Consider the following 20127-nt stretch of genomic DNA (forward strand, 5'->3'; position numbering starts at 1 on the left):
GACCGTTCATAAGTAAGTGGCAAGTATTTAGCATGCCCTGGTTGGTATGATATCTGTTCACCCCTCTCACAAGCTAAAGCTGCAAATACCCAGTACAGAATCATAAATTGCCTTTTTTGTTGTTGTTTTTCATGCCTGGGCTAGCTTCTTTAAATTGATAGTTTCTGTCTTTTCCCCTTTATCCTATCTCCAGAAGGCTCTAGGCTTCACTCAGTATATCAGTAGCTGTTTAAGATGTGTGCAGTCGGCTGTGGATGTACAGAAAAGAGGGCAGAGATCTGTAAAGTCCTATGGAGAGAGATGGGTTTACAGCTCCTTGGGACACAGCTTATTTCAACTGAATATTATTACAGTGGCACTTGAAAGCCCCGAGTAGGATAGATGGGCCACCCTGAGAGACCCTGTAGCTGTGTGCAGCAGAAATAGGTGCTTGTCCCCAAGACCTTGTGCTCTAAATGGAGAAAAGAGTGGGAGCAAAGTAAAAGGAGAGAGAAATAGAAATATTTCCACTCTGTGGTAAAGGGATTGGTGCTTCTGGTTGCTGACAATACAACAGAAAGTCTGTGAAAGCCTCAGGAATGAAGTGTAAGGGCCACTGTCCCCCTGTTTTCCCAGACAGTGGTGATGGTGGCAGAGTCCCGTCAGGACTCTGCTCTTCCACAGCTCCCCACCCCACGTGGAAAGCTGAGAGAGAAAGCAAAGGGCTCTTATCGCTCTGGGCTTTGACATCATACTTTTGCTCTTGAGTTCTCGAGTCACTTCTCCCTTTTTAATCCCACACTGCAAATGTAAGACTGAATCTTTCTTCCCTCCTTGTGATTTTGCCCTCCTACTTCAGATAAGACCCCACGCAATCATTCCGTGCAGCGTATCTGCTACTATAGGGTTGCTGTCCATCTGGATAATTTCCCGTGAGATACAGGATTCATATCCTCTGTTTTACTACAGGATATCACAGGGTAAGATTATGCGTATTGTAATTTCACACCTTGCCTTAGCTCTTGGGGTCAGGTGTGTTTGTAAACAACCTTGATCGTCAGTTTATAGCAAGGAATCGCAAGGGAAAAAAAAACTCATGTGCCATATCCTTATTTTCTAATAACCATGAACATTCCTGACTCTTTCAGCATTGCAGCTTTGCAAACTTTCCTCACGAGCCAGACTTGCATTTCAGATCATAGATTTCCCCAGATATGCAAAGAATCTTTCCCCAGATCAAATCTTATCCTGTAGCATAGAGACAAAACTGCCTCTCCAAAGATACAAAAGCCAATCTATAAAAAACCATGAGAATAGAAACCAGACCTCCTGGCTGCCAGCCCCGGGCTACATTGATATCTAGCTGCATTGGGGCAGTGGAAATCGCAGATCTTTCTTGGGAAATTATGGGAAAGGGAAAGGAGTTGGAGGAAATGAACTGCCCGATGTCTACAAGCTTCGGCTCATCTATTCCCCAGCACCTGCTCAGAGATTAGCCACTGGGGATGGAAACCTTAATGGTGCAGCATAAAAGCTATTTGCTATCTGCAAACACTACCAGAGAGATTTTTGCTCTAGCTTCTGGGGTTTTATTGTTTTCAAGCTCTGCCAGTTGGAAAATCATTTCTGTAGCTTGCATTCTTCTTCCTTCACTGTCCTATAAATATGAAAAAAAAAAAATCTACACTCCTCTATAATGGTACAGTTTTTCACTCTGCTCTAAAGGGTCACATTTCTAGGCATAGATGCATCACACATACATAACACAGTACTGCAAAATATGCAGGCAGCTCCTTGTTTGCTTGCATACCAAGCTGGTTTTTAGGTACAAACAGACTGTGCCAAGAATCAAGGCAGTCCCATCTGAAAATCATTTAGAAAATTGCAATGGTAGATGTCTGCTAGTGAAACCCAAATGATACCCTTGAGAATGACATCAGAAACGAGCTTTTTTTTTTTCTTTTCTTGTTTTTAGACGGTTAGATATAATAAGTTATTGTGAAATCCAGGTGACTGATTCTAAGCTTACACCAAATATTATGTTGCTGATTGCAGGATAAAAGCTATATTGTGAGAAGGCAGGGAAAGAGTTGAAGCTTTCAACCTCCCAGCCTTTCAGGGAAGCAGCAGGGAGCCAGCAAGGCTTGCTGGGCTTCGCAGAGCAGAAGAGCTGGATACCTGCATGTCTTGGGAGCAAAAGGGTTTGCTAAGAGGGAGGAAGGAAAGGAGCTGGCGAATCTGGCCAAGGCTGAACGTACCCTGAAGAAGGATGCACCTCAAATACTTTTTTTTAAAATAGATTTAGGGCTCAGTTTGCTTTGGTGTAAAGTTGAGCTCTTTTCTCGTAATAAACAGTTAATCTCAGAGCAAAAATATACAAAATGCTGTTGACAGCTGATGTCCAGTGCAGTGCAAAGAAACAGCAGCAGCATGTGCTAACTTTCCACAGGGACTTCTTGGAGAAGATACTCCTTTGAAGAGGGCATTTATGGACCTATCAACATTGACTCTGAAGGAGATTCTTAGGCAGGACTATGATCTAAACAATATTGACACAATCTTTTCTTACCATGGTATCAGTATATTCTTCCAGCTTTTCTTCAGCAACTGTCTTGTTATGCTGCAAAAAGAGATCTCGCAAGAAATCCTGTAGTAAGGAAAGAGACGAAGTTTACTCTTTAGAGTAAATTCAAGAAACAACATTAAGAAATTTGATCCAAATTCGGCAGGGTTCATGAATCTAATTACACATTCCTGATTAGTGCTACTGTCTTCAATTTCACATAAAGCTCACATATTCTTAGTTGAAACATATCTTTTCAAATAAATTAGAAAATAACCAGATTTCCCCAGAACAGGCATACTGGAATAAATTATAATTCACCCACAAAATAAGCGAAAGATAACACAAGTTATGAAGAAATCCCATTAATAACACATAACTGTTTTGACTCTGTTTAGCTGAGAGAGGCACATGTGCAAAGCCAAGTTGAGGTATGTCTGCGGGGCTCCTTGGGTGCTCAGAGAGGCGCCAAGACAAGTAGGGTCATGTAACGAGGCAAGGGAGAAGCAGGACAGCAAGGGCAACAGCAGAGCATCCTCCCTGATTTAAAGGGGAAAAGGGATAAAACCAGGCTCGCTAGAGATAAGCCTGAGGGTTGCATGCCAGTGTTTGAGGGAGGATGTGCTATCAAGGTCCTTCCATCTGCCACCTCAGTGGATGTAGGTTATGCAGGGAGAAAATCAAAAGGGCCAAAGCCCAAATAGAACTTAATCTGGCTACTGCCAGATTAAAAGACAATAAAAAACGTTTCTATAAATATATTAGCAACAAAAGGAAAGTCAAGGAGAAACTCCACCCTTTATTGGATGCGAGGGGAAGCATAGTGACAAAGGATGAGGAAAAGGCTGAGGTACTTAACGCCTTCTTTGCCTCGGTCTTTAACAGTAAGACCAGTTGTTCTCCGGGTACTCAGCCCCCTGAGCTGGAAAACAGGGATGGGGAGTGGAACGAAGTCCTGTAAGGCTTGGGGAAGAGTGGCTGGAAAGCTGCCCAGCAGAAAAGGACCTGGGGATATTGGTCGACAGCTGTCTGAATATGAGCTGGCAGTGTGCCCAGGTGGTCAAGAAGGCCAACAGCATCCAGGCTTGTATCGGAAATAGTGTGGCCAGCAGGACTAGGGAAGTGATCGTCCCCCTGTACTCAGCACTGATGAGGCTGCACCTCAAATACTGTGTTCAGTTTTGGGCCCCTCACAATAAGAAGGACATTGAGGTGCTGGAGTGTGTCCAAAGAAGGGGAACGAAGCTGGTAAAGGATCTAGAGCATGTCTTATGAGGAGCGGCTGAGGGAACTGGGGTTGTTTAGCCTGCAGAAAAGGAGGCTCAGAGGAGACCTTATCGCTCCCCACAACCACCTGAAAAGAGGTTGTAGCGAGGTGGGGGTCGATGTCTTCTACCAAGTAGCAAGTGATAGGACAAGAGGAAATGGCCTCAAGTTGCACCAGCGGAGGTTTAGATTGGATATTAGGAAAAATTTCTTCACTGAAAGGGTTGTCAAGCAGTGGAATAGGCTGCCCAGAGAATTGGTTGAGTCACCATTCCTGGAGGTATTTAAAAGATGTGTAGATGTGGTGCTTAGGAACATGGTTTAGTGGTGGACTTGGTAGTGCTAGGTTAATGGTTGGACTTGATGATCTTAAAGATCTTTTCTAACCTAAACATTTCCATGATTTGATGATTCTATCCCTCCCAGCAGGGTCCATGCAGCTGTGCGAGAAGGCTGGAGGGTCCCCAGTCCTTAAACTCAACATGAACAACCTAAAAATGCCGTTCATCAACCACACAAAAACACAGCAAATTGTTAAAGCCAATGGAAAGGCTCTCATTGACATCAGTGAGCTGTAGATCAAGCCCAAACAGACTTGTTAGAATAACTTACTTTGAGCTCGCCAGCTGAAATAAAGCCACTACTATCAGCATCGTAACTGCGCCAGATCTGAATGGAGATAGATTGATACAATCACATAAACATTGCAGTTAATCATCTGCTTGGGTGACAGATTGTAAAGATTCAAATCAAGGCTTCCATAAGGAGCAAGCTGTTGCATTATCCAATATGTAATTAATTGCAGACAAAATAAAATAAACTTTCCACACAACACAATAGCTTTTACTCGCATTTGGATGCTGTACATGTGACACGCTGCTATCACACGTTTAATGCAGATACGTTGTCTATAAAAGGAAGAAAACACTATGAAACCGCTCCACGTTTCTTGCCTAATTTGTACATGCAGCTTCTCTTATTGCCCTGAGTAAAAGTCAAGGCCATACACAACTGGCCATTGATCTGCAGAACTCCCAGTTTGGGTGTGAAATAAAATTAACTGCAAGCAGTCTTGGAAAAATTGAACTTCTGTGCTGGGATACTTAGGGGCAGAGAGTGGAGAGAGATTGGGTATGGTTAAGGAAACCTTATGAGTTTGTGCTTCTCAGTTGGCCCAGCTTATGGAGATTTCCACCCCACAAACTGCCAGGATAATACGTCAAGTAAAATGGGTATAATGGTATAACTTTCTCCATCTGAACAGGTCAGAACGTGTTTTCCTTCCAAAATAACCACATATTTCCCGTGAAATGTTCTATGGAGGGTGAAGGTGTATGTATTGAAGAAGCTGTTGGTGTGCAAGGGGAAGAGATAATGTGGAGGTACAGACCCTCATGAATTCCACACTGTTGTCCAAGGGAGTTTCCCGTCGGAAAAGCAGCAGAAAATTCTCATCGTCCGGCAAAATCATACTTGCAAGCTGGGAAAAAAACACATTAAAAAACCCTAAAACAAACCCAAACCATGAAAGTAACGATATGAAAAAACTTCAGTGGCAGCTGACCCAGTATGGGAAATATAAGCTGGGCATGTTAAAAGTAAACTCCAAACGAAGAGATCTTCCTAACGTAGTACTCTGTGACTCAACTCCTCCCCTCCCGGGCTCTATCTCACATATCTCCCAAGTCTGCTCTAGAGAGATACCTCTTGCATTTGCAAGCGTCCATCTGTGGTGACATCATAGGCAGCCATGAATTGCTTTTTCATCCTCTGAACTTTTTCTTCTGTGATGGTGTTCTGCCATGGAGAAAACAACACGCACATGAAATCTCTCCTCACTCACAGATAGCAATCAAGATCATTTCATCCTTACAGTCGGTGGCTAATGCTTCTAAAAGCCCACAACTACACCACTTGAGATGATTTTTTGGAAATCAGTGCTATGCATAGCTTTGTAGCAACTAAGCTTCCAGTTGAAAGACCAGTGTTTGGAGACTTCAAAATATTTCGGTGACACCTGCTTCTTTAGTCAGCTGTTCCCACTATATCACTGGGATTTTATTTCACAGGGGTTTTCATGCTGCTCATTTTCATCTTGTTCTATTCAGGAAGATGTCCTTATTTTTGAGCTGCATCCCTGTAGTTCATTAGATCATCAGCTTTGAAAGATGTCAGTGGAGCTAGATTGTTGCTTACTGTTGCCTGTCAACTGGTTCAAGACCTGGCACCAAGTGCTGTCAGTGTTTTTGGGTTAATAGCATGGGATTTCAAGCAATTCACATTCCCTTTACATCTGCTCAACACCTTCATCAATTTATACATAATGAAGAGTTTTCAGGACTTGTCAGGTTTCATGTTTTGACAGGCATTGCTGTGGCAGGTGAAATACAATGCATGTGTTCATCAGGCATGATTTCTTTTTCTTAGCGGTAACCATGAGGCTATCTGACCTGACTGGGCTACACGAAGTACAAATTCCCCACCCTGGGGTAAGGCTTCTGGTCAGATGAGCTTTGTGTCTGGGCTGGGAAGCTCACCTAGTTAATCTCTCCCAAGGAATAATGAAGTCCAGTGTTACCCTCCACACACACACTGAGCAGGTACTGCCTCGTCTCCCAGTCCCATGGGAGATGGCCCTCTCTGGGAAGGGTCGGAAAGAGGAAGGAGAACCCAGACGAGCTCTTGGCATACTTTTGTAGCATTTTCTGCAAGACAATAAATGAAGTTCTTCCCTCCCCCTGAAGAAAAACACTTTGAATGTCTTATCATCTAGATGTCCAAGTAGAGGTAGGACTATAGTTGTGTCTTCCTGGGACTTCTAACCCAGTTTCTTGTCCTTCCAGCTAATATTGCAGGCCCATCAGGTTGTACAAGCCCTTTCTTAATACTGTGGCATAAGGACACGAGTGGCTTTCTCCAAGTTACTCAGTGCATACATCATGCAGCCTGCTTGGCTGCTCAGAAGCTAAACAAATATAAGTTTCTCAGGAAAGGACACTCTCTGTTGCCCTGTCCAGGCAGAATGAACAGCGGGCATGCAGGCTCTATGTGATGCCCTAGATGTGGCACATCCAGGCCCCAGGTTATTCACAGCCTTATGTGCCCCTTTAGGCCTCAATTCCACAAAGCGTGAACTGAAGTAGTGATCGTGTTGTTCTGCAAAAAGTTGCGTGGGGTGGAAGGAGATCTTTCAGTAAGATTTGTCGCCTCTGAGCAGAGTAACGTGGCTGGGCTGCACGCACAGCAACTGCAGCTCATGTTCTCTCTTTGGATAGGTGTGTGAAACCACCACACTGGAAGCTGAACATGCCTCACACCCCAAAACTGCCTTGGCCATACCCACATTCAGTAGTAGCCAGGGGACGACAGCCATTTCCAGCTGCTCTCCAGCAGTGCTGCTGCACAGCCTTTGCTCAGCAGCAGCATCTGCCACAGTCAGTGACAGAGATATAGAGACACACTAGGATGTCACAGATGAGGTAATCAAAAAGAAATGAAGTATCTTCTGCTTAGGCTCGTTGAGCTGAGGTCTGTCTTTGCACCCACATTGTCACCAGCTTTCCCCACATGTTTAGATGTGACTGGTCTTTGCAGCCTTAATTTGCTGCGAGTACTAAGAGAAGAAAGACATCTATAGGTAGATGGATACGCAGATAGTATGACTGATCATTTATGATATAATTTAATTTGCCTTCATTTTACTTCAGAGTAAACTCAAAGCTTATGATCACTTACTTGCACAAAGTCATTATGGCTTATACAGAAATCTGCATTGTCAGTGCAGAGGATCCTACACAGAAATCAGGGGAGAAAGAGTTAATTGGCTTTGATTAATAAATGTCAAGTCAAAATAAACAAAAGAGAGCTCTGTAAAATATTTTCCACCTATGTGGATCTTTGTAGGACAGGTGGGGTGCATCTCCTGGGGTGCATCCTTGGGGCACAGTGCCGAGGGCTGGAAGCTCCCAGTTAGGGGATGAAACAGCCAGCAGTGATCCCACAGGGATGTGCCCGAGGCGGTGATCCCCTCCCAGGACCTGGTGGTGGCCCTGAGCTGGTCCCAGGGCATGGTTACAGGATGCTCCATTCCTGCTGTGGTGGTCAGCAAGCCCTGCCGGCCTTATGGCTGGGTGCCCACACCACTGCCCCGGATGGTGCTCACTGCTGACTCCCCTAGGTGCGGGCATCAGGGGCACAGCACACCGCTGAACACGCACATACAGTTTTCTTTCCCCTTGGCATGATAACTTGCCCTCGTGCGGTTTAAATTGCCTTCTGACAGCACCTCCACACTTTGAGACACCTCCCAGGAGTCAGGCAAGCCTATCAGTTGCTGACTTGGACAGGCTTGCCAGGTACTCTGAAATTATCCTCCTTCATGTCTGGTAGGATACATTATTTCTGAAACAATGGTCATATCTGATACTTGAAAAGTGCGCTGTGGAGTTCAGAGGAGTCATTTGTTAAGAAAACTTGTTGCTTAACTTGGTGTCGGCTATTAACCACCACTTCATGGAGCTTTGTGTGGCAGGAACATTGTCATCTGCATAAAAATAGGACTGCCTCCTTTTTTTTTCTTAATTTTTAACCGATTCAAACTATGGGATACCTCAAATAAACACCCAAAATAGTTACAGTATTTACATAGCTTCGACAGCTTTTAGTCCAAGGGGTTACACTACAATGGATTCTTCAAATTGGACAATCTCTTTCTGTTCATAAGTACTCTACTTACAAAACACAAATGGTAATGGATCTACTAAAATCCAACATTTATTCCCAAAGAATAAAAGTGAAGTAAAACATGCTGCACAAACTGGCTTTCCCAAGATGCACGCTCAAGGTAAAATTACTTGTATGTTACAAATTTTTACACTAAGAATGATACCACTTGGTTTAGGACCATTACGTTTCAAAGGTGAGCTTTATGTTTACTAAAAAAAAACAATTTCAGAAGATTTTAAAAAAATGTAATCAAATAACCCATGGCACTTCCAAGCAGAAACCAAGGTTGGGAGACCTGTCTCCAAGATGGACCTACTGCTGGTGCAGACCAGCAGCTTGCTCTGATTGCCTTTCCATTCCAAAAACATTTAAAAGGTTGGAAAAAAACTTCGCACGTGATCTGCATGATTTCTTCCCCTTGTCCAAGCAAGGACAGGGACTGCACACTCCTACTGCATTTGCTGACTCTATAATCTGATTTTGGAGGTCTGCAGCCTGTGGCAGGACAGTCTAGGCAGGCTGCAGGGCAGAGCCAGGACAGTGGGGCGGATAGTTGCCGATCCCTCTCTAAAGGCTTAGGGAGCAAGTTCTATTCTCTGGCTTGCTTAATTTTGTTTGTCTACGGTTTTGCCTCCAAACCAGGGCTGTGGCATTGCTATGGTGAGGCAGCGGCACTGGAAGCTTGTGAGCAGTTGAGCAGGAGCCTCACACCCACATGAGAGCACACTCCAGAAACAGAGGGAGAAAAATATTAAGACAAAAGTATTATCTATGCAATATTCCAAGATTTATGGAGCTGAGGTAGGATTTTACTAGCTAAACATGCTATCCTTGGTCTTATTTGTACTGGTGCAACATCCTGTGAGCCCTAGGAGGGAGCACCCCAGCTGGGACTCTGAGCTCTGCTCAGAAGAAAGGAGATGGACAGAGAAAATCGCAAGCAAAGCCAGACAGCAGGGAGATAAAGAGATACGATTTGGAGACTAATAACATTTTTTAAAGTCTTGTAGATATGGCAAAAAATTACAGTCATGTAAGTATATTAAGCAGATTTTTTTGTTTGTTTTAATAGCATTGGTGGTTTGTACAGATGAGATTCAAGTATCTCCAAAAGGGGCAAAAAAACTATTGGCGGGTGAGAAATTACAGTTGAGGCAATTTCTGCAGGCAGGGCCCGGGCAGGGATCCAGCAACCAGCCAGAGGTGGGAGAGGGCACGTCTCCCCCATCGCTGAGGCCGAGGCCGAGCTAAGATGATGGGGCAGCGAGAGGCTGCACAGGGGTATTTCCTTGCCTCCCAGATTGGGGCAATTCCTATGATAGAGGGAAAAAGATCAGGAGCAGGAGAGCAAGAAGGGGAGATCTCCAGGCAGGAGCACGCAGGGACATACGGCATTTACACGGAAACACAGGTGCTGTGCCAAGTTTCCAGCTTCCCCAGGAAGTTTGTTTTTCCTTCCTTCCCTTTAATTATTAACTCACTGTTCAACTACAGATTGCAACAAGCAGGAAAGTCTAATAACCAAACATGCTCTGCTTTCAAATGCCTCAGGCTCACGCTCCATTTACTCAAGTGCTGAATGAATTACAGGGGGAATAATTAATAAAAACACACACTGCCTTTCTGCTCTGGAAAGGAACTGTACAAATAGCATGGTACAAATTCGTGCCTCTTGTCTCCATGAGCTGGGACAAGTGGACAGGAGCTGGGACAGGTCAGCTGCGTGTTCTCACTGTCCAGTCAAGGAAGAAATCCTTGCTATGTACCATGAGGAGAAGGCCATGCCATTTTTGTCCTCATAAAAGCACAGAGTTTAAAATATTGCTGTGGCTTTGTTCATACGTTTCTCAGGACTAAGGAGTAAATTTCTTCCTGTGGATGCTCTTCCACAGGGTTTTGCAGAGAAAAGCTTCTATACTTCAAGTTGCCATAACGAATGAGTTTTCTGTTTTCTCCTTTCCATGTCCAGTCTTCATCTTCCTTTTTGCAAAAATCCTTTAGAAGTATTTAGTATCACAAAGCTAATCTGTTTTTTAACATTGTTTATAATAATGGAAAGAGCAAGCTCACATTTTTTAATCTGGCCAGCATTTAATTTCTTTGTTGTGGCTGGTTATGACTTTTGGAAACCCAGCCGTAATCTGTCTTCTTTGTTAACTCATTCCTATTCCATTGTCGCACTCTTTGCCTCATGCTGTCTAATTTAATTTTTGCTCCTTAAGTCATCCATGTGCTTGGCAACAACTTGCCTTGATGAAAACACGACTAGGAGTCACTTGTTTTGGGGGTAAAAGCGCATGTATGGAGCACTGTGGAGCCTTTCCTACTTGATGAAAGGAGATGTCTCGTTTAATTCTTGCTGATCGAGACAGTTTTGTCATAAATTGATTTTTTTTTCCTTCTTGACATGATTTCTGGAAGCAAGGCACTATATCGATAAGGGTATAAAAAGCCAGAAGAAGCTAAGTGTAAGTGACTATTATAGTCTGTTTCTTGAAAAAAAAAAAAAAAAAAGTGAGGCTTATCTGAAAATGCTGGCTTGAGCACGTTTCTCCTAACAACGTTTCAGCCAAATTTGATACAAGGGCAAAGGGTCACAGAGATATCAAGTTCCTACAAGATCTATGAAAATAAATTATGTCTGCCAAGAAGGCTAGTTGGAAAACAAACCCAACAACTGTTGCCATGCCAAAAGCCACACAGTACAGACAGGAGGCCAGCAAAGACCAGATGAGACATTAGTAACCTACCCTTTGACTTTAGAAGAAAAAAGCTTTTTTGGCCAAACATTTCGTCTTTAAATCTTCTAGCATTACAAAAATGAATCACATGAATGACTTCATTTCATCCATGCAGTTGTATGTTGGATCGCCTGCATTAGAATGGGATTTCGCCCTGCAGCTCCTGGGCCAACTTCTTCTTTGGGCCAATCTTGCTTACTTAACTGCAGTGCTATCACTTGAGAATTTGGCATGGTATTGTGGTTAGGATTTACTGTAATCCTGCACGCTACAAGAGATGAGCGTTTCTCCTGTCATCTCGTGTTGTGTTTTGGTTCTATTTTTAGCGGTCATCAGCACATATGTGGGAAATATTTTTTCACATAGAAGACACCAGCATCCAACAAAGGCTGTTACAGCCTTCCCTGTGCCATCACGGTTTTGTGGTTAGTCTTTGGACAGGTTCTTTGTTCTGCCCTTTCCGCTAGGCTGAAAGATTTTTGACATGCCATCGGGTAAGGAAAACACATCATGTCTGGTTTTTCCCATAGGCATGTTGAGTTTGCATTTAGAGATACTTCCAAGCCTTTCCAGTGCCCTGCCTTAATGTACAGGAACAGGAATAGGAACTCATCAGGCTAATCAAGGCTGACAAAAGCCAGATCTAAAGAAATAACTGTCTTTGGCAATAATCAGAATCATAGAATGGTTCGGGTTGGAATGGACCTTAAGGATCATCTAATTCCAACCCCCCTGCCACGGTCAGGGACACCTTCCCCTACATCAGGTTGCTCAAAGCCCCATTCATCCCAGCCTTGAACACTTCCAGGGATGAGGCATCCACAACTTCTCTGGGAAATCTGTTCCAGCACCTCACCATCCTCAGAGTGAAGAATTTCTTCCTTTTATTTAAATAATCAGGATCGACCTAGGGTTTAGATTTCTGAATTAGTCTGGAGGAGGATGGAAGACAAATGCTTTCTGCTAGGAGTCTTCTTGCTGTTGACTTTCTGGTCACCAGAGGCTCGGTCTGTGATCCTGGGTCTCTTGGGGTGATAAAATATAGAGGAAGTCTGCTTTTGATGGCTTGGAAGATGGCTGATATTTTGGCCATTAAACTTTTTTTGAATGATTAGCTGCTGCATTCCTGACCATACTAAGTTAAATACCATTTAGATAGACAGTATGTTGTGCAAGACAAGGATGAAGTGCAAGAGTAGCTGGAGGTTGCTCATCGAAGCTGTAAGAGTGACCAGGGATCAAGTGAGGAAGGCTAAAGCCCTGAAGGAATTGAATTTGGCAAGGGATATAAAAAGCAACAAGAAATGCTTCTATAGGTATGTAGGGGACAAAAGGAAGTCCAAAGAGAATGTAGGCCCCCTCCGGAAGGATACTGGTGCTCTGGTTACCCGGGACATAGAGAAGGCTGAGGTACTTAATGAATTTTTTGCCTCAGTCTTCAATGGTAAAGCCTCTTGTCTTACCACCCAAGCTGTGGAAAGAACTAGCAGGGACTGTGAGGATGAACCACCGCCCACTGTACTTGAAGACCAGGTTCGAGAACATCTGAGGAACTTGAAGGTGCACAAGTCCATGGGACCTGATGAGATCCATCCGCGGGTCCTGAAGGAACTGGCGGATGAAGTTGCCAAGCCACTGGCTATTGTATTCGAGAAGTCGTGGCGGTCTGGCGAGGTCCCCGATGACTGGAAGAGAGGGAACATAACCCCCATTTTTAAAAAGGGGAACAAGGAGGACCCGGGCAACTACAGACCGGTCAGCCTCACCTCTGTGCCTGGCAAGGTCATGGAGCAGATTCTCCTGGGAACCATGCTAAGGCACATGGAGAGCAAGGAGGTGGTGGGTGACAGCCAACATGGCTTCACCAAAGGCAGATCGTGCCTGACCAACTTGGTGGCCTTTTACGATGGGGTGACAGCATCGGTGGACAAGGGTCGACCAATGGATGTCATCTACCTGGACTTGTGCAAAGCTTTTGACACTGTCCCGCACGACATTCTTCTCTCTAAATTAGAGAGTCATGGGTTTGATGGATGGACCACTCGGTGGATAAGGAATTGGCTCAATGGCCGCACTCAGAGAGTAGTGGTCAACGGCTCAATGTCCAAGTGGAGACCGGTCACGAGTGGCGTCCCTCAGGGGTCCGTGTTGGGCCCGACCCTCTTCAACATCTTTGTCGGTGACGTGGACAGTGGCATGGAGTGCACCCTCAGCAAGTTCGCCGATGACACCAAGCTGTGTGGTGCCGTTGACACGCTGGAAGGGAGGGATGCCATCCAGAGGGACCTTGACAGGCTGGAGAGGTGGGCCCGTACCAACCTCATGAAGTTTAACCAGGCCAAATGCAAGGTCCTACATCTGGGTCGTGGCAATCCCAGGCATAAATACAGACTGGGTGGTGATTGGATCGAGAGCAGCCCTGAGGAGAAGGACTTGGGAGTACTGGTGGACGAGAAGCTCAATATGAGCCGGCAATGTGCTCTTGCGGCCCAGAAGGCCAACCGCGTCCTGGGCTGCATCAAGAGGAGTGTGGCCAGCAGGTCGAGGGAGGTGATTCTCCCCCTCTACTCTGCCCTTGTGAGACCTCACTTGGAGTACTGCGTCCAGTTCTGGAGCCCCCAACATAAGAAGGACATGGACCAGTTGGAGAGGGTCCAGAGGAGGGCCACGAAGATGATAAGAGGGCTGGAGCACCTTTCCTATGAGGACAGGCTGAAAGAGTTGGGGCTGTTCAGCCTGGAGAAGAGGAGGCTCCGGGGTGATCTTATAGCGGTCTTCCAGTACCTCAAGGGGGCCTACAGGAAAGATGGGGAGAGGCTGTTCAGGAGGGCCAGTTATGATAGGACAAGGGGTAATGGTTTTAAAATAGAGGGAGGTAGGTTCAGGTTGGATATTAGGAAAAAATTTTTTACTATGAGAGTGGTAGAACACTGGAACAGGTTGCCCAGAGAGGTGGTGGATGCTCCATCCCTGGAGACGTTCAAGGCCAGGTTGGACAAGGCCCTGAGCAACCTGATCTAGTTGGGGATATCCCTGTTCCTTGCAGGGGGGTTGGACTAGATGACCTTTGAAGGTCCCTTCCAGCCCTAACCATTCTATGATTCTATGATTCTATGATCTTCTTTGGAACTAAAAAGCAAAGACAAATCTTTTATGGCTGTTCAGCATGAGCTCCTGAAGATTAACTTCTGTCCCTTCCAGTCATAACTATCCAGGTGGTGTGGGACAAGGGGATTATAACAAGGCTAATACCTGTCTTGCCTGATGAAATTTACACTTCAAAAATTTTTACACATGGTCTCTTACACACTTACAGTTAGGTGAGAGCAACTGACTCTTATCTGAAAGTCTTCTGTCTCAGTTTAGTATGATGTAAGTAAAGTGAAATGCCTTTCTGTGAAAGCCCTGCAAGCATAATGGCAAAGTGCATTTCCCTCCATAACTGCCCAGACATCATTGGTTTTATCAAAACTTTCAGTAACCCAAACCCAAAATTTACAGCCATTCATGTATAAAACTCTCTTTGTTTGATTAGTAGGAGAATAAATAGAGCTTCATTAAAACTATAGCAAAGAGCAAGCAAGGAAGATCCTAAATGATCTCTATACAGAAAGATGTACAGCAATATAAAAGAGAAAGGCAGGGGCTGTAATGCCAATAAAATTCCTTCTTCAGTGCTGAAAGAAACTCCTTTTGACTAAGTTTTCACCTCAGTATAAAGACTTCTAGAAAACGCATGGAAAGCTGTCCATAATGTAGAAGAAAGAGGTTTCTGAGTGAGCAGAAGAGAGCACAGGCAGCTCACAGCAGCCATGCAGTGACAGGTTGGAAGCTGGAGGCTCGAATGGTCCGAGAGAAGTCATAGTAGTAATAATGGCAGCAGATGGATAACGTCAGCAGTTCTCAAACCTGTGCTGGTGTGTGGCTGAATTATCCTCGATTCTGCCTCACATCCTCCAAACAAACCCAACCACAGAAGCCTCTCCAGCTGACGGAGAATTATATAAATGTTAGGGTCATAAATCCCCTGTGTTTCACTGAAGCCTTATGAATATGTAACACATACCTGGAAATCAAAGATGTTTTCTTAGGAATAGAATAGAATAGAATAGAATAGAATAGAATAGAATAGAATAGAATAGAATAGAATAGAATAGAATAGAATAGAATAGAATAGAATAGAATAGAATAGAATAGAATAGAATAGAATAGAATAGACTTTCAGTTGGAAGTGACCTATGAGGATCATGTAGTCCAACTGCCTGATCACTTCAGGGCTGACCAAAAGTTAATCCATGTTATTAGGAGCATTGTCCAGATGCCTCCAGTAATCACTCGTTGCTGGAGGAGGCGAGACAGAAAGCAGCATCTGGGATTTGAGTTGGTTTATTGTAGGGCTACATTTGTTGAAAAGTTTTCCTTTCCCCCCCAAAAAAAAATTCTTGGTCATTCAATTAAAGATGATGAATTCGCCTCCCTCGCTGGATGGTATTTCAAGTTTCCTTCCTTGCTCAGAGCCGTCAGGAAGAGCTGTGCCTCTCAGCTCCCCAATGGGCTCCCTTTTGCATTGTTTTCCCAGCTGCTCTCATCCCCCGGCATTTAGTGTCAGCTGGGGATGCTGTGGAGTAGCTGGGGAGAAAAACAGAGCTGAAGGACTACAGTGGTCATTAAGAAAAATAACAGCTTAGAGAGCGCAGGCTGAAAAAATGTAATTATGAAGCCGTTCGCTATTCAAGCAGAGACAACTTCCCGTGCTGATAACATTATTTATCACTTGTATAGCACTTCAGACACAGTCACTAATTAATCCTTGCAACACATCTGGAAGTTATGCCAGTGCATTATGTCTCCTCCTTTTACTGTGCAAGGAAATTCAGATGTTAAGAGCCCGAAAAAGGAGTAAAGGTCAAAACGAGAGCTAAAGCGGAGATGCTCAGTCCCAGCTCACTGCTTGTATCACGAAAGACAATTTCTTTCTGTAGAATGGTGAAAACCAGTGCAAAGGGGATCCTTTACCCCTCCCACTGTAACCGCAAGCCCATACAACACAAATCATGTGAAAAACAGAAAAATGGCTCAATGTTTTTTGATAAACTCATTGTACACAGGTATCAGAGACTTTTGTTTAATCCAGCGCTACAGGAGATCCCCGTGCCTAGGGGAGCGGGGCAGGAGACTGCTCTCAGGCTCCCGGGACAAAGCTCCCCTTGGGTCTGGGTCTTCCACCCCCGAGGCAGGCCACTCTGCTGGCTTCTGCTGGACAGGAGACTGCTTCGTCCCTACACAACCCTGAGAACCGAAACCAGAAGGAACAAGGCAACATGTTGTCTTATTGCTCAAGGTAAGACTACTTGAGCGAAACAGTGCCAAAACCAGGCAAGAAAATCAGGGGAGAAAACCAAAAAACACTCAAGAGCCTGCTTGAGCCCCCTGGCAGTTAGTGAGCACTGTCTTCCAGAGTTAGCCTCTTTATTATTTTTACTTAATGGGGAGAGAGGGAGTGGGTTCGTTCTTCATTCAATTTGTGTTAGGCTTTTTCTTTTAACGGCAAAACCTAGACAGCAGAAGCAAAGCAGATGCAAGTGAGATGAGGCCACTGGTTTAAGTTGGAGTCATCTGAGCAGTGACTTTTGGCAATCAGTGAAACTGCTCTTGATTTCTCGAAGCACAATAGATCATTGCAAGAACATCCTCATTTGGCCTGTTCTGAGCGCTTATACATTAGACAGTATGAGTTCACACTGATACCAGCAAGACCACAAAACCTGCTGTAACATACAAGGTTTGCAATCCAGTCAGTGTGATGCTGCCTCCAAAATCTCATGTGAGGGATGTGTAAGGCCACAGTAAGGGCTGGAGTGGGGCTGGAAGTTTCCTCTTGACCTCTTATCACTAGGAAGGTGCCTGCAGGGTGAGATCCCTGGCTAAACCTCCAATTTGTCACCAGCTGCAGCTGACTCTAGAAAGCCCTGCTTGGAGGTAGTGTTTGCTGTCACTGGGTTCATCTGGGCATGCTTTGCACTGGTGTTTCAATACCCCAAGACTCACAGCTCCCAACTTCATCTTTTGTTTCCAGGTAGACAATCACAAGCTTTTCGGTTTCTCTTGAAATCAGTTTTTCTGTGTCCTTAATGCTTCTTAGCACTTATTGTTGACTCTTTTTTGATTTGCTTTAAAGTCTTTTTATGTGCCCATCTGTTCATCTAACTATCCATGCTCTAGAAAGACATTTCTGCAGAAACTGCCAATATTTCAATCCAAATTTACTTGCAAATTAAACAAAAGCATGCTTGAAAAATTATTCACAGCTTCTCTTTTTTTATTGTAACCTCAAAGATCCAAGAATCCTAATTAGCTTGCAAGTGTAACTCTGATTTTACACTTGATACTCACGAATTTATGCCTTTTATCAGCTCTCTTTTCCCTTTCATTAATTACTTTTTGCTTAAAGGAATTGTTTCACCTCTGGGTTTTGGCAAACCTTCTCCTTTCTTTCGGAAGATTTATTTATTATTCCTTTTCTCTTCCTAGTTGGGCACACGCTGTGTAGAGAAAATCTTAAGCCCGTTATTAGAACATATTCTTCAGAGCAGCTGACCTGAGTGGCAGGATTCCTCCTTCACTCATGCTGACAGCCAAAGGCAACGTATGGCCTGGAGCTAAGGAGACCAGCCCCTCTAAATCGTTGTGCAACTTCTGGTAGAACTGAGGTGCAGAGAGTGAGAGAGGGGAAATGCTGCCAAAAATAGGAAAGGAAACTAGAGGAGAAACCCAGAAACACTTGAAAGCCAGGTCTTGACCTTACGAGCAACAGAATTGATGCCTGTTGGGCTTCTAGCCATTTTTGGCAATACGGACATACGTCATCTTTCTAAGCACCGTTTAATATTAATGGCAGTATATTTGTTAAAAATTGACCTTGGAAAGAAACTTACGGTATTAACAAAGCTAATCAGCACTCGCTAGAATAAATCATCATCGTCATCCTCCCCCTTGCCCTGCCAAACTGTGCACTGGTGCTTTTTCCTCTGTTTCTATTCAATGGCAGTGGACGACTTTCTCTCCGAACTTCTGACCAGCCCTGTCAGCTGGTGCCAACTGCAGTCTCCCTGTGACAGCAGCTGTTGGGCTGAAAACAACTGATCAGATTTCTCAGGTGGTTGCACCTGTGGTCATATCTGCTTAGATGCCTTCTCGTTGCCAAGGGGAAAGCTCTTTACCTGGGGGAATTGCTAAGGGAGCCAGCAATTGGAGAACAGCAAACTCAAATCATCTTGCAGCGTAACGACCTTTTGCTCGGACTTGATGCACAAATAACGCGGTGCAGTACTTACCTCTGGTTCCAGTTTCTCCAGGAGATGATGAAAAAAATCGTCAAGCTCCTTCTCTTCTATGTAACCGTTGTCTAGATAAAAGTCAAATATATCACTGGTCAGGCGGCACTGCCTGAGCTCTGGGTACCGCGTCATGGGCTGTGTGCAGGGAGCCCGAGGTACGGTAGGGGTGTCTGCTGGGGACTCTGCCTACCCACTCGGAGGGTTCTCAATTTGATCACTTCATGTCTATGAGGGTGCTGGGCACAGTGCTGCGGAGCTCCCTGAGGAGTTTTCCTTACTGAAAACTTTTCAGGGAAAAAAACACACACAAACTGGGGCCACAAGAGGGAATGGCAGCAGGAACGGGGATGTAGTGAAAAGGCAACAGCTCTGGAGTGAAAAGGGGGATTTTCAGACCTGCTATTAGGGCACGGGGAGGAGGCAGAGAGGGGCTCTGAAACACATGCAGGACCCCGCGGGGGTGAAGCTTGGACTCGCTGGCAGACGCCCACTCCTGCAGGCACCCACTCGTGCAGGCACCCATCCATACGTGAAACAGCCCACGCTGCACCCACCTGCATGCACAGCCAGAGGAGCACCCATCCGGATGGTCGCCCCCCCCTCACGTGGCACCCACCCGCGTGGGCAACCCCTACCTGGCGTCCACTCAATCAGGCACCCGTCCACCCCAGCACCCACGCACGCAGCACCTGCCCGCCTGGGCACCCTCTGAGCAGCACCCACCCTCCCAGCAGACACCCTCGCATGGGACCCCCCACGCGTGTCCTCACACACACACACACACACACCCCCCCCCAACTTGCCGTCGGCGTCGAAGCGCCGCCAGGCGCCGAGGAAGGCGGCGGCGTCGAGGCGCCCCGGGGCGCCGCTCTCCATGGTGCTGCCGCCGGTGCGCGCCCCGCGCAGCCCCCGCGCAGCCCCCGCGCAGGCTCTGCCCGCGGCCCGCCGGCCGCCCAGGTTTTGAGGGCGGCGGCCCCGCCCCGGGGGGCGGCCCCGCGGGGGGCGCGGGGAGGCGGGGAAGTGCCCCCCCCGCCTACCCCGCGCCCGCCCCGCCGGCGCTGCCGCAGCTCCGCCGCCCCGGAGCCGCCCGGGTCCCTCCCGTTGCGGGTACCTCGAGCGGCCGCGGCGCAAGGCCCGTGCCTAAATCCGGGTGTGCCTGGGCACGGTTTTGGCAGGCCGGGTCTCAGCCTGCGCGGGTAGCCTGGAGAAACACCTGGCCCCATGGCCACCACTTCGAAAGAGCCGTGCACCACTTGCGGACAGACTTGACACTGTAAAGTTTCAAAAGTCCTCGAATGAAGGCAGAAGTGCTTGAGGGAAACGTGAGACTTTGGAGAAGAAGTAGTGTTTAGGGGAAAAAAGAGTTTTCTAAAACTTGTAACCCTCCTCCTCGGCTTGTGAAAAAGAAGTAGTAGCAGGCAAGGAGGGAACTCTCACCTTCTCATCCCTCCCTGCTGTCAGGAGGGTTTCCCTCACAGGAATGAATTATAAAACCATAGAACGGTTTGGGTTGGAA

The 20127-nt window shown here is 45.8% G+C and overlaps 1 protein-coding gene across 1 annotated transcript in view; it reads right to left on the bottom strand.

Moving 5' to 3' along the window:
- SCGN (secretagogin, EF-hand calcium binding protein) overlaps nt 1–19487 on the bottom strand; it is a 32249-nt gene extending 12762 nt beyond the window's left edge. Inside the window, exons 1-6 of the mRNA XM_086609163.1 lie at nt 19415–19487; nt 18609–18679; nt 5513–5605; nt 5199–5288; nt 4421–4477; nt 2549–2626 (exon numbers count right to left, since the gene is read on the bottom strand). Of these exons, the coding sequence (XP_086465289.1) occupies nt 2549–2626; nt 4421–4477; nt 5199–5288; nt 5513–5605; nt 18609–18679; nt 19415–19487 (462 nt within the window). The remainder of the gene's footprint in view (nt 1–2548; nt 2627–4420; nt 4478–5198; nt 5289–5512; nt 5606–18608; nt 18680–19414) is intronic.
- Between the last annotated feature and the right edge of the window lie 640 nt (nt 19488–20127).

Source organism: Tauraco erythrolophus, chromosome 3 (assembly GCF_009769465.1).
Source record: "Tauraco erythrolophus isolate bTauEry1 chromosome 3, bTauEry1.pri, whole genome shotgun sequence".
NCBI lineage: Eukaryota > Metazoa > Chordata > Aves > Musophagiformes > Musophagidae > Tauraco > Tauraco erythrolophus.